The sequence below is a fragment of the Carassius auratus genome, unplaced genomic scaffold (assembly GCF_003368295.1).
Source record: "Carassius auratus strain Wakin unplaced genomic scaffold, ASM336829v1 scaf_tig00214414, whole genome shotgun sequence".
Classification (NCBI taxonomy): Eukaryota; Metazoa; Chordata; class Actinopteri; order Cypriniformes; family Cyprinidae; genus Carassius; species Carassius auratus.
In genome coordinates, this window is record NW_020527650.1 from 846 (window position 1) to 15,846 (window position 15,001).

General features: G+C 38.4%; 1 protein-coding gene across 1 annotated transcript; it reads left to right on the forward strand.

The window, feature by feature from the left end:
* Positions 1 to 3,707: 3,707 nt before the first annotated feature.
* On the forward strand, positions 3,708 to 14,354 carry LOC113091976 (E3 ubiquitin-protein ligase SMURF1-like; the record flags this gene model as incomplete). Its single annotated transcript, XM_026257660.1, has 12 exons — positions 3,708 to 3,747; positions 8,776 to 8,884; positions 9,067 to 9,200; positions 9,363 to 9,428; positions 9,768 to 9,843; positions 10,046 to 10,284; positions 10,978 to 11,062; positions 12,171 to 12,191; positions 12,672 to 12,819; positions 13,461 to 13,564; positions 13,828 to 13,942; positions 14,154 to 14,354. Coding segments are annotated over 12 exons (1,320 nt in total), but the record flags the coding sequence as incomplete, so codon positions are not given.
* Positions 14,355 to 15,001: the final 647 nt, after the last annotated feature.

Genomic DNA, 15,001 nt, shown 5'->3' on the forward strand with positions numbered 1-15,001 from the left:
CTAGGGTGGTAAAGCTTCCAAATATCTGCCGCATGTATATTTGAATGCGCTGTGACTGCTGTAGCTACACCTCTGTCACTTCTGAGGCATCTGCCTCTGCTCCGTCATACCTGCAGATTTTGATCTGTGCCTCTTATGCATGGCGGCTCCTCCACTTGGGTTATTGGTTACCAGAGTAACCAGTTATTGGGAGGTGATGGACAGCCTGGAGGATAAAAGACAGGATGACTACGGACTACGGAGCCAGCCACCCCACTCTTCTTGTGAATGCTGAGATGAATTTCACAGCTAATGAGGCAGTGCCCTCCCCAAGTCATGGAGCTGTGTGTGGATGCTAACAGAGGTATGCCGTTTGGCTCTTCTGTCCACAGCCAAGGATTTCCAGCTCTCTGACCTTTTGAAGATCCTGTCCTCTTGGCTCATTATTAGGGCATAAACTATAACGTGCACTAGGGCAACATGAAACCTCAGCATAGACCAATTAGTGGCTGAGCTTGCATGATTCCTGCTTTATAGAAACTGGCTGTCTTTTCTCAACTTCAGTCGGTTTCTTCACTGTACTGTCAGGATTTTAATAATAAATAGCCTTCTGCAGGGATACTGAGAATACATAAATGAAAGAAAAGTGTACGAGTGCTTTTTGCTGTCTTTGCCACTTTTGTCTAGGATCCTGATTTTAACAGCAGAAACACTAGCTTGTTTTTCTTTGATGTGCACACTAGGATTGAGGGAAGATGCTTCTGTTGTCATCAACTGGAACAAGTCAAAAAGATCTTTTAATGTTATTTCAGTAGTACTTAATGAGATTGTTCAATTATTATGTGATTTATTATTTACATTATTACTGTATAACATAGGGCTGGGCGATTCATTGAAAAAGTAATCGAAGCTGAAATTTCCTCTGTTAAAATCATGTTAATACATTTCCCAGGGATGCCAGGTCCATGAACACTAACCCAATAGTGTTTTTTCCCCGGAGCTTTCCCCTCCATCCAAATTGCAGTATGTGTGATTTCTTTAATTAAAAAATTGACTAAATACACAGCAGCTGCCTAAATTGGCAATTCTGACTTTAAAACGTAAAAAAAAAAAAAAAAAAAACATACTACCGTGTTGGTGCTAGTAGCCTCGTGGTTATTGTGTCGACATACTGCACTCACAGCAACCTGAGTTAGATTCCCATCTCTAGGTCCTTTTTGACAATCCCACTCTCTCTCTCTCCTCCCAGTTTCTAGATGTTGTGTATCTCTGCTGTCCTATCTATTAAAATGCATAAAAAGCCCATTAAAATATCTTTTTAAAAATAAAACAAAAAAAGCATACAACCACATGTGTAGCCACGTGACTCTGTCCATTCAGTGACATGTAAGCAAACCTAGAACTCTAACACAGTCATCAAAGCAACCGGATGTGCTTTTTAGAATTTTTTTTATGTGCAAATATAAATTTTACACTAAAAGTGAGATGTCACTTTTATCATAAGAAACGTTATTTTCAAGACGTGTGGTTTGATTTCAGTTGTTCAAAAATAATAAGTAAATAACCATAAATAGTTATTAGGGTTGGGCCTATAGATGATGCCATCGTCCATTGCCGATTGTTGTTAGACATCATGATGTTGCGCTGGCATCGTGAACCCAACCCCGCCTCCCCCCCACCCCCTTTGAGTGCACGATTTTTAGTTCCACTATCACTTTTGAGATTCGTGACCACTCATACTCTATTTATACTATATAGCTGGCAGTACTTACAGCAGGGATAGGCAACTTCCAACTCTAATAAACACACCTGAACAAGACAATCAGTGTTTTCGGGATTACTAGAAGGTAACTCCGGGACTGGAGTTGCCTATAGTCTGTCCACACCGGATGCGACAAAGCGACCGTTGAAAATCATTTGAGATTTTGGTCAGCATGTCATAAATATAACACAGCCGCAGTTTATTGTCAGAGATTTGTGTTGTCATGCCACATCCAGTATAGACATAATCACTGATTTACTTAATTCTATTGTCTTATCTATATATACTGAGTCTCTTATTATAGATGAGTGGTTCTATAGTATTTTTTTGTGTCGCACTGCTCTCATCCGGTGTAGACACGGTGTTAGGGTTGTTTTTCCCTTATAAGGATTCATGCTTTACACATTACCAACCCTAATGTGTAAGTTATTTAGAAATCCTTCAATTATTTTAAAATCACAAAATAAGAAATGCACTCTTCCATTAGAAAACAAACCCACCTTTAATAGTTGAGCGTATTTACAGTACAACCCTTGTCAGTGAACTCTGAGGGCAAATATATAAAATAAATGAATTAATGATTCATTAATTGTTATTGAGGTAAAATGTTCAATTAATCAAGAATTAATTTAGTTTTTCCAGCCCTAGTATAACGTTCCTCCACCAGAACTTAAAAGGAGATGTTATTAAGAATATTTCAGTTGCATCATCCTTATAAAAAAAGTTATTGGGGTCCAAAACAACATTGGAACTCCACTGACTTTTATTGTGTTACCATGGGAATTTTTCAAAATACGTTTTTTGTATTGCCCATAAAAATGTTCTGTATATTTGGAATCATGAAATGGACAGACTGACCTTTTAACATTTCCCCAGTGTAATAATTACCACAACCATACTGAAAAAGGTCATTTGAGCGATTGGACGTAAAAGATTTTTCTGCATCATTCCTCGGCTATCAGATTAATGTTTTTGGGTAACCGTGTAAAATTGGTGAAAGGGACATATTGCAACCATTTTAAAGTTTATTTGTATGTTCATAAATTGGATGGTTGCCAGGCAAGTTGTTTAGAATGTCATTTGTTGTTCGGCATTCATTTGCACTGTGCCTGTTCTGACAGGAGCACACATGAATTAGTCCTGTGACCTCATGGGAGAAATGAAAAACTCTTTAGAGGTAGGACACAGCCTTCCTCTATTTGTCCAGCAATACTCACACAAAACAGACAATTCCGAATCCACCATTGTCAAGCTGCACTGCATATGATGCCCACTGTTTCCTGTAGTGCTGTGACTGCAGTGCACTATAGGCTTGTGCGTTTTGCACTATAGTGTATATTTCTCTTGTTCAAAATGATGCAGGTCACTGGTTTGCTATTGCCTTGTCCTCGGTGTATTTTTGAGAAGATGAATATTGCTGACCACACCTGCTCCGTTTCACACCACAGCATGCCAAACATGAGCTGACAGCAACCGTATTCACAAATGCTGCTTCTCTTAAGTGCACCAAATCCCATTGAAAAGCGTGAAATCACATTACAGCCTAACACAGAATGACCTTTGATAATTTCACATTGGGTGAAGGCTAGCCAAGAAAAAAAAATCCCTCTCAGGCAGATGGCTTAAGCTTTACATATCCAGGGAAAAGCTGTGGATTTGGGGTGCTGACTAACAGTGTTGAGAGGAAGTCTGTCTGATTTATTCTGTGCAGGCTGTGCTTGGACGGCACCAGTGGCCCCTTTTAGGGGACTAGAGGAAAGGGATCCTGATCATGTCAGTTAGTCAGTGGAATGAGGCCCAGCTCTTTCTTTAAAGCCATCTCTGCAGATAAATGCTGCTTTCAGTCATGCTCACATCAGCAGCAAAGCTTTTAAATGCATCAGAGTTTCAGGTTTTTTTTTTCTATGTTCGTAAGTGGCGCATCTGTTGATTTATTGAATGATTTTTTTTCTTTCTTTCTCTTTCAGTATTATGTGCCAAGAATCTGGCAAAGAAAGACTTCTTTCGTAAGTATACCTCATTTCACCTCCTTTTTCACAATCCTTTGGTGTACCTTAAACTTCACCACAAAATGTACATTTTTCTCTTTATTGGTCCACGTCCCTCCAAACAAAACTATACAAAAAAGGAACATTTTTGAATAATGTGCTTGTTGCTCTTTTCCACGTAATTACAATAAACTGGGCATTCAAGCTTCAAAAACGGACCTTAAATGTTTGAAAGCAGTAGTCCATGTCAATTGTGCACTATTTTCAAAGTCTTCTGAAATCAGACTAACTCTGTCAAAGTAAAAGACTAAAGTTGAAGTCATTATTTCATGATACAGCACTGTGCTAACTGCTTTAAAATCATTTAGACTATTTTTGCAGTTTTAATTGGATCAAGAATTATATTGAAAAGAACAATTGAGTTCACAGATTGGACGTCACTACTTCTCTCTTGAACTTTCATAAATGCACCAAGGTGAGTTTGGGTGGAAGGATGACACAAAGCTATCAAATGATTTCGGAGCCATGAAATTTAGCGCATGCGTTTAAGAAACATTTCAGTGATACTTTGGGTTTCTTTTATTTTGGAGTTTGACAACATTCCTCATTCAGTTAAAATGTAAATTTACATTTACGTTGAAAAGAGTTGCAAGGGTATTCTTCAAGTTCACCTTTTGTGTTTCACATAAAGTTAAAAGCGTTTGAATTAGCTTTTGGGAAAACTGTTAATCGACTTCAAATCCCCCTCAGAAATGGCTGTATGAACGAACCATTTGTGATTCTGGAGCATTAGTGCCTCTCTCCTCTGAGTTGTTCAGCCGCCCACTGGCTGCTTTTATCACTGGGGGAATACACATCCTCATTCAGTGGCTCCTCATCAGATTCCACCCACTACAGCATTGAGCACACTTCACTGTTCTGCAGTCTAGGCTCTCCATCCCAGCTGCTCTGACTGACAGCCTTGTTTGCCCCACTGGCCTCATCAGTGTGTGTTCCCACATATTATTCAAATGCCTGGTGTGCGTCATTCATAGATCTAGTTTCTGTGCCATGTCCATTATGCTTCTCGTATAACAAAAGACCACATGAGAATGTGTGACGAAGACAAGCCAAAACAAGACCAGTTGTCCCTGATAATTATACGTTAAATTATTAGCATTAATGCCTTACAACAGATGCAGCATGTATTTAACAGTAATATTTTTCAGCGGTATTCGCTCTTTATTGTTTCGAGCCACCAAATGAACGGTCCACAGAGCATGAGACTGTCCTTTCTATAAGTCACACCTAAGTATAAGTCGCATCAGTCCGAAACTACGTCATGATGAGAAAAAAACACATAAGTCGCACTGGACTATAAGTCGCATTTATTTAGAACCAAGAACCAAGAGAAAACATTACCGTCTACAGCTGCGAGAGGGCGCTCTGTTTTCAGGGGTAGACTACAGGAGCACCGAGGAGAATAGAGCACCCTCTCGCTGCTGGAGACGGTAATGTTTTCTCTCGGTTCATGTCAAATTAATTTTGAGAAGTCACACCTGACTATAAGTCGCAGGACCAGCCAAACTATGAAAAAAGTGTGACTTATAGTCCTGAAAATATGGTATTTAGGCCAAAGTGGGCGAAGATAAAAACTTTTGGCATTATTTTATCGGTGTTATTAAAAAATAAGATCAACGATACACAGCTACACATAATATACAAATAAAACTGTGTTTTATTTTCAGGTACAATAGGTGTATTTAGCAGGAGCATTCTAGAAATTGAATGAACAAATATAAACATAAAACACTATATAGACTCCTGTTAAAGCAACTGTTTAAAAAAAAGTTTTTAGTCAACAGTAGGTAGTTATTTTTTTTCTCTTTTGTGTTTTGTTGTATTATTAACATTTAAAGAGGTAGATTACCCAAAAATAAAATTGTCATCTGTCTGTCAATTTGGACATAGTGTTTTATTGTTATTCCATCATTTACTCACTCAAAAGTAGTTTTAAACCTGAAGTTTCTTTCTTCTGACGAACAAATGCTTTGAAACACTGAAAACCAAACATTTGCTTGGCCCCTTTGGCTTATTTCCTACTATCAAATTCATTGTGGACCAGCAACTGTTTGGTTACCCACATTCTTCAAAATATCTTCTTTTGTGTTCAGCAAAATAAAGAAATTAATACAGGTTTGGGACAACATGTGAGTGAGTGAATAATGACAGCAATTCAATTTTAGGGTGAACTATCCCTTTAAAGGGTCATGAAACCCCCTGTTTCAGCGCTGGTTAGTTCTCACCACAGTTGAGAAAAAAAAAAGTGGGTGTGGTGAGGAGCAGAGGTGGAAGAAGGGAAACAGAAAACACAGACAACTTCCAGTTCAGACAGTTTCATTTCACTCCCTTCAAGTTAAAACCATTTGCACTCTGCATCATAAACCATATATATGAATGCACTGTTGCACCTCTGATAACTTTTAAGGCTTATTCTGCGTCGTTTATATAAGCCTTTTGATGGATTGTGTCATGGAGCTGTAAAAACAGTTATACTCACTAAGTGAATGAATCGCTTTTGTGCCTAACTCTTATAACAAAGCAAAAACAAACAATCTCCTTCCATCCATGACCATTTCTCTTGGTTAATGTAAGCGGTCTCACAATGACATTTTTAAACTACAATCATCCAACATAAATGTTTTGTCACTGTTGTAGCAATTTCAATTAAAGGACTGAGACAAAAGTCTTTTGAATATTTTCCTGCAAGAAAAGTTTGACAGTCATAGTCATCCAAGTTGACTACAAATTGTGACAGAGGAAACACCCAAACTCAACATTTACACCTTCATCAAATGCGGATGCTTTGATCGCATCCAATGATAATGCATTTTCAAAATATATTTCCATTTAAGGTGTCTCACTATGTCCTCCTGGTGAGTTTCTAAGAATTTAATGCAAATCATTTTCGAAGTAGCCAGGGCGTCTAAGAAACTAAAACAACATTTCTGTATCACACACTTGTCTTGCACACATACACAAATAGATTTCCTGTTATGTCTCAGCTCATCAAAAACTCAAGCTTACTGAAGCAACCTGAAGCATTCAGAAAAAGTCTAAAGGACACTCTTTAGTACAGTGAAGCTAATTTAATATTTCAGATAGAAATGCAATTTCCTCCAGTCACCCCAGTGTATTTGTTTTTCAATTTATGTTGTTGATATTATATCAACATACCTAAAAAGAACTTTGATTTCAAACTCTGAATAGAATTAATTTGAACTTAAAAAGACAAGTAAACAGTCAGTAATAAAAAAAGAATAGATAAATGACAAGCAATGGCACAAACAAATACAATAACAAACTGAATGATCTATTTAAATGTAAAATAACACTGGTTGCCATCTCTTTAAGACCTCATGCACACATCTAACTGTTATACAAGTTTTGTTTCTCATCTTTTTACATTCACTTAATAGCCTATATACTGACAATGTTTAGTATAAATCGACTGTTTATGTGAATACTCATCAAGACGGCATTTTGACAATTTTATATGTATCTGGCCATTTATGCGCAATAATGCACAACACAACTTTTTTTCTGTAGTCATTCTCTCTCAGATGCGGCTCTATGTACGCACACTTTATGTGTGAGCTCACAGAAAGTGGTTTCTCAGTTTAAATTGTAGACTCAAAAGCATTTGCAAATGATACATTCCGTAATTTGTCCCGAGCGACTTAAAATGTTAAAATATTTGAAGGAATTTCCCACCTTACAAGTGCAGACACTGAAACAACTGAAATACTGAAACACTTACCAGTTGTATCAAAAAGCTGTCCAAATTTTGGCAACACTGCTCACAGTCTGAAGCGTCTGTCATAGCAAGTCAACACATGCTGTTGTGAATAATTAAGCGAAGCGTCTTCTCATAGGATAAGAACGCACAGTATCATGAATAATTTAATAGACAACGACACGTCATCGAATTATGACGTCAACAGGATGTCGATTTTAAACCCAGAAAATGAAAATGGCGCAAAAAAGCTTACAATAATCAAGTTTTCTCCAACAGTTAAAATTATCGGATGCTAAAATTTGTCTTCTATGGCAATGTTAGCCCCTGCTTAAATGTCAGAAAAAATTGTCTGGGGTTTCATGACCCTTTATTGACAGTCGGCTGCATGTTTAATACTGTCCCTTTAAGAGCTGCATGCATCTTATATACAGACATGCATCCATTTTTTTCTTAACAGTTTACTTTTATTTTAGACTTTAATTAGTTCAGTAATCGGGTGCTGTTTGACAGGCTTTTTAGTGCGCACACTTCGGGAGTATGCACTCAGAAAAAGCGCACATCAGAACAACACGTAAATAAGATATTAAACTGGCAAGGCTTTAAAGCACATCCAAAAATGTACTTTTGTAATTGCGAGTAAGTGCAGTATCCCATGAGAGTAACTCTACCGCTGAGTTAACACTGATGTGAATGTATGTGGCATTCTACAGTAACGTAATATTGAGACTGAGACGACAGAAATGCAGTTGATTAGAATGTGCTCTGTAGCTCGATATTACGATACTTCTTCAAAAGCAGACTGTGGAGACATTTTTATCATCCACAATCAAAAATCATCTTATCGCACACTCATAATGTCTAGTGTTTTAAAATCTGTTCAGAAGTAATATAGTGTATTCCAGCCTTTACAGAACAGTGATATTTATGTGGTACAAATACAGCCAGGATCACTAAATTGACAGAATCAAGGAGGAACACAAATTTAAAATAAAAAAAACTAACAAATCCTAGTGTATATAACTAATTTAAAAAAAGTGCATGTAAAATGACTTTCAGAGACTGTGTGTAAGCGATTCTGTAATTTGGCAACTGAAAGTCATGTTGCTCCATGGTCATTCTTTTTGGTCTGGGGATCTGTAAAGCCATCCAAATATTTGCAGTCTATCTACATTTTAGCAGCTGTCATTGTGGAAGCTGCTTAGCTGTCCAGATTGTAACTGTCCTCTGTTGTTTATTTGTCTTCCTGCCACACTGTCGTTCTGCTGCAGGGTTGCCTGATCCTTTCGCCAAAGTGGTGGTGGATGGCTCGGGTCAATGCCACTCTACAGACACGGTCAAAAGCACATTGGACCCCAAGTGGAATCAGCATTACGACCTGTGAGCAAATTCCTCCATAAAGTTACTGACGGATACATTTTCTGTTCTGTTCTCAGTAGTATTCATTATGTTTTAATTATGTGATTTATGTGTAGATGTGTTAATTTAGCTTTAAAATAATGGAAACATTATTAGCTAGTGTTTTTAAAAGGAGGAAGTTGCTAAAGAGAGTCTTTCCGCAGTTATATTGGGAAGACCGATTCCATCACCATCAGCGTATGGAACCACAAGAAGATCCATAAGAAGCAGGGTGCGGGTTTCTTAGGCTGTGTGCGGCTCCTGTCCAACGCCATCAGCAGACTAAAAGACACAGGCTGTGAGTGGGATACTTGTATAGCTTACCGTAATCTCTTCATTGTGCCATATCACAGTCGTTTCATGTCTTCATTAAATTTGTGTAAAGCTGTGTACCTGTAGTCTGTAAAAGTTTGATGGCCTAGTTTAATGACATCTCGTCATTTATCTATCACACCATCAGACCAGCGTTTAGACTTGTGCAAGCTGAACCCATCTGACAGTGATGCTGTTCGTGGACAAATCGTTGGTACGTATTAAACACTGCAGTAGAACTTTTACAGAATTTTTCAGATAAATTGGCCCAATATGTATTTAGCCGCTTTGGTGACACTTTTAAAATAAGTATGTATTTGCACTAGATAACAAAAATGTAGTGTTTATTGTAACAAGTGGAGTTTTTTTTCATTCAGAACAGTTAAGACGCAATTTGGCTCATTAAAGTGAAGTTAGTTCTGAGAAAAGCATTATTTGTTTGTTTTCTTTTGTAATTTTCTCTAAATTCAAATGTCTACTATCAAACTAATGAATGCTGAATCATTCTTTGAACTAAATGACTTTTCTTTAACCATATTCTTTATTTTTGTAGTGAGTCTGCAGACCAGAGACAGAATTGGCAGTGGAGGGCCTGTGGTCGACTGTAGAGGACTGGTAGAGAATGAAGGGTGAGTCAATTTTTTGTCTCCGAGGATGCACTTTTTTTTTTTTTTTTCAGCACAGACTGGCTACCTGCCCAGATAAAGCACTTTATTTGAGCTTCCAAAAGACCTGTTAGATTCACAGTTCATTACATCAATACCCAGACCCACTGAAATGTTGGTGTGACTGTTTGTGTCTTAACACCTGCTCTGAATGTGTATGTTTCAGGCCTGTCTTTGAAGACTCGGGGCCCGGGCGGCCTCTCAGCTGCTTCATGGAGGAGCCCATGCCATACACCGATCCTACAGGAGCCGCTGGCGGGGGCAACTGCCGTGCACTTGAGTCGCCCAATCAGGAGCAACGGCTCCAAGCACAACGCATCAGAAACCAAGATTCTAGAGGGCATGCACACACCCCCCAAAACAGACCACATGGACACCAATCCCCTGACCTCCCTGAGGGCTATGGTAAGATAGAGCATTAGAAATAGCGGAGTAGTAAAAATGAACCCGATCTGATTGTTTTAGCTTATTATTTAGTGTCTGTGATTTAAAACACAAACTGGTACTGACATCAGAGCACTGCTTTTATGACAAATTCACTTTTTTCAGCATACTTCAAAATTGCCTGGTGCGAAGCAATTTTCACTGTTCCTTTCTGAGGGCTTGTCAGTTATGAGCAATAAAAGGTTTATATAAATATTTTACTATAAATCTGTCTTTTTACACATCACCAGTACGTATACATGATCTTTTACCCACAGTAAAGCTGGAGTCCATTGAGACTAATACAGCTTAGCGATCAGGGTAGAGGCTACTGAAGGTCATTGAACTGGAGAGACTGAGCTCTGAAAGGAGTCTATTCACTTTGGCACTGCGGCTCGCATTAGACAGGTGGATTGGCTGTGGTAAAGCCCCTCATTGGAGTGTAAACCATGCCTGACCCTGTTGGTGTTGTGGTGCCATGACCAGTGGATGGCACCAGTGTAATTAAATCTCAGACATATGATATGCCACACTAGCTGTGTGCCGTCTGAGAACTGGAAGTTCAGCGTCCTGTTGCAGTAGCCCTGGTGCTCGTTCAGGTTACGTGTAAACTGGCGTCTGGGTTTAGCTGTGGCTCATTTACTCTTGACGTGTCTCTTCTCTTTTCTAATGCAGAGCAAAGGACCACCGTGCAGGGCCAAGTCTATTTTCTGCACACACAGACTGGCGTGAGCACCTGGCATGATCCCAGAATACCCCGGTAGGTTTAATCACCACCCACCTTTGCTGAAATAACGATTGCCCCAGTTTGATTGCTCCTTGCTGCTTTTGTGATATCACTCTAATCGTAGCTCTTTAATGTCCACAATCAGCTAACTTGATATCCAGCAGTCCCACTTAATTGCTGCTACTGTTGACATTGTGAAACTTAATAATTTGCTCATCATCATGATAATGACCTAAGAAGCATGAGGAAAGGGGTGCAAAAAGAAGCCCATAGTGAGAACAGCAGGGTGGGAAATCAACACATGCCACCAGAGAAATGTGATCACTTTTTGTGCAGTGGCAGGTTGTTTTGCCTTTACAGTCACTATTGCATGTGACCTCCTAAAATTGGTCAAATAAACATGCTTGTACATTCAACCACACACATGTGAGCATGTTTTGAAGTTCACTATTTGTTTTCATCTTCAGTTTCACCAACATCTCTTTAAGGCAAGTCGTTCCACTTGGTGGGTGTCTTTTATAATGCTCCTGGTCTGCTTTTTCTTTTATTTGGGAGATAAAATACTAGCTCTACGTGCATGGAGAAAATATACTTTTATTCAGCATTAAATTGATCAGAAGTGACAGTAAAAATGTTTCAAAAGATCTGTTTTAAATTTTTTTAGATCTTTCAAAGAATCCTGGAAAAAAAAAGTATCATGGTTTCCATGAAAATATTAATCAGCGCAACTCTTAAACATAGATGATAGTAAGAGATGTTTCTTAATGATTTCTGAAGGATCATGTGACAATGTAGACTGAAGTGATGGCTGCTGAAAATCAGCTTTGCCACCAACTGAATAAATAACATTTGAAAATATATTTATATGAAAACATTTGTTTTAAAATGTTGTAATCTTTCATAATATTAAACATGAGATATTTCATTTTCAAATCTAAAAAAAACTTACCCACTCTTTTGAAATTAACAAAAATATTACATGGTTAGTAAAATCTGAATGTCTGTTAAAATAGGGCACTCACCTGATATTGTGGGCTGGTGGATGGAGAAAAAAAAAGTTAATTTCCCACTCTGCGATAGTTTTGGGGCACCATTATATGTGTTGAGCACCGGGATGTGATGGGTGCGCTTGCTCCTTCAGGGATTTGAACAGCCGTGAGTTGTGAGAGGAGCTGGGCCTCTGCCGCCCGGCTGGGAGATCAGGAGCACTGTGTCAGGGACGAATTTATTTTGTTGACCACAATAATAGAACCACGCAATTCACCGACCCAGCGTTACACCACATCGAGAGGTAAAACCATCTTTCACATCGGCTCTGCTCAGAACATCTTATTGCTCATTCCCAGCTCTTAAATTTTCCTGTAAATTATTAACCACAATGAATAAATCATCCTTATGTAATTAAAGTTGCTAGTAATGATAATTGCTTGCTCTTATAAGGTTGGTATTAAATTAATTCTTAACATTTTATTTAATTCCTAATCGTCCCTAGTGGGGAGTGTAACCCCAAATGATGCATGTAAATATCATGGTCCAGTGGCCTTGATAAACTGCTATCAGTGATTTTTGATGTATTGGGTACACGTGACAATCTGTGTGTGTTTTGCATGTAGATGAGCAGCCAACACTCTCAGTGAAGGAGTCGAGTCAGGCTCTGCCTGTTTCAGATGGAAGTTGGCATGGAGGAAGGTGATGGCGAGTTACCAGTGCGCTATGAGAGAGATCTGGTCCAGAAACTCAAAGTTCTCCGCATGAGCGTCTCCCATGCAGCAGGCCTCAAGCCGGCCACTGCCGCATAGAAGTGTCCCGTGAGGAGATCTGTTGAGGTACTCGCAGTCACACAGCTGAATAATGCCAGTCATGTAGTGCATGCATAATTTAGTTCCAAACAGCACTGTGGAACTGTTTTTGCAGTTGGAAGTGACTAGGGGATGCATCACGATTAGGTTTGCACACTGATGCTTGCTTCCTGGGTTTCCAACATTTGGATGTTTATTATCAGTAGTTCTCTTATTTTCACACAAAGGCTACATAGCATTTGATCAAAAATACAGTAAAATAAAATAAATAGAGTGTTACCCTCTTTTCTTTTTGAGTGTTTTTCAAATTCACTGATAAAGCTGAATTTTTGCCTGTAGTATCACATGATTATCATTTATATTTATTCTAATATGCTGATTTATTAATATATTAATATTTTTTATATTAAAACACTTGTGTTTCTTAATTGTTTTTGTAGAAACTGCATTACATCATCTTTTTTTTATGAATAGAAAGATCAAATTTCTATAACATTATAAATGTCTTTACTGGCACTTTTGATAATTTTTTTATGTACCTTTGTTCAAAAAGTATACATTTTTGTAATAAAATCATATTGACCTCACACCCGACTCAAAAATATGTCTCATTCTGTTCTATCTGTGGATAGGAGTCTTATAGACAGATCATGAAGATGAGACCCAAAGACCTGAAGAAGCGGCTGATGGTGAAGTTCAGAGGAGAGGAGGGGCTGGATTACGGTGGAGTTGCTAGGTAGCATATGAATCTGTTTTATGCGAAAGGTTCTCATTAATGAATTTCCCCTGTGCCTCATTATTCCCCCATCTCGTTTCATACGCCAGACTTGACTTTATAATTTCAGCAGTTTAGGCTGAATCTCAGCCAGGCTTATCAGCATGCAGGGTATGGTGTTCATGAAATTGCAGGTGTTCCCCTGTTGAGCACAGAGTTTAGACTGAACTGCAGCCAGCAAAGACTCAGATATGAGTTCTATCTGAATTCCTGTCCTGTTCCAGGGAATGGTTGTATCTCCTCTGCCATGAGATGCTGAATCCATACTACGGCCTGTTTCAGTACTCGACTGATAACATCTACACACTACAGATCAACCCGGACTCATCCATCAACCCTGTAAGTCATGCAGCGACCTGTGCTTGGGATTTCTCTTCTAAACAAGACCCAGTAAATCAGTATGTTATGAAGAAATTTAGCATAGGCTGTGCTTCCTGGACCTCACAACATATGGTCATCATGTGTGCTTTAAAAGGTTCACCAAGCCGTTTCTCTGCTGCGGCAGGGTCTCATTAAACTTCCTCTCACGCCCTCTGCTGTTGTTTTTCAGGACCACTTGTCTTACTTCCACTTTGTTGGGCGGATTATGGGTCTGGCTGTTTTCCACGGGCACTACATCAATGGAGGCTTCACCTTACCCTTCTACAAGCAGCTCCTGGCGAAGCCCATCCAGCTTTGTGACCTTGAGACGGTGGACCCAGAACTGCACAAGAGCCTCGTCTGGATACTGTGAGTGAATTTAATGAGAAATGTAATGATCAGTTTCTATTGAATTAAGTGTATTTCTATTTATTTATAAGAAAATCAGGATCAAAAGAGAGAACTTGTATTTCTCAAAAACTTTTCTATACCACTGTTGTGCTTGTCCCACAATTCAGTTTAAGACTATGGAATTACACAAACCTGAATGTGACACATCCATCATCTGGCTAAAATTGGATTAAAAATATAAGCAAGCCCTTCTCAATTTTTTTAAAATAAAATAACAATTAAAATATCTTCAGCATCAGTTAAATGTTACCCGTTTGTTGTTACTAGGATTTTTACATTTTATAATAATAATAAAACATAATAATAAAAGGATCTAAATTATGTAATGAAACAAATATAGAATGTATAGGAATTAGGCTTGGCAATTTAACACGTTATTAATGCATTAATTAATGCCGGCAATTATTTTAGCGCACTTTAACGCAGTGTTCTTTTATTATTATTATTATTATTATTATTATTATTATTATTATTATTTGAAAGCCCCGTTGTTTACTGGCTCTGAATACACATACAGATGAACCATGAGTTACAGGAGTGGTGGGATATTGATCAGTACTGGCTTGGGTGGGTTTCATCACACGTCTCCACCAGGGTTCTAAAATTAACACCCGCAACCCGCCAAAT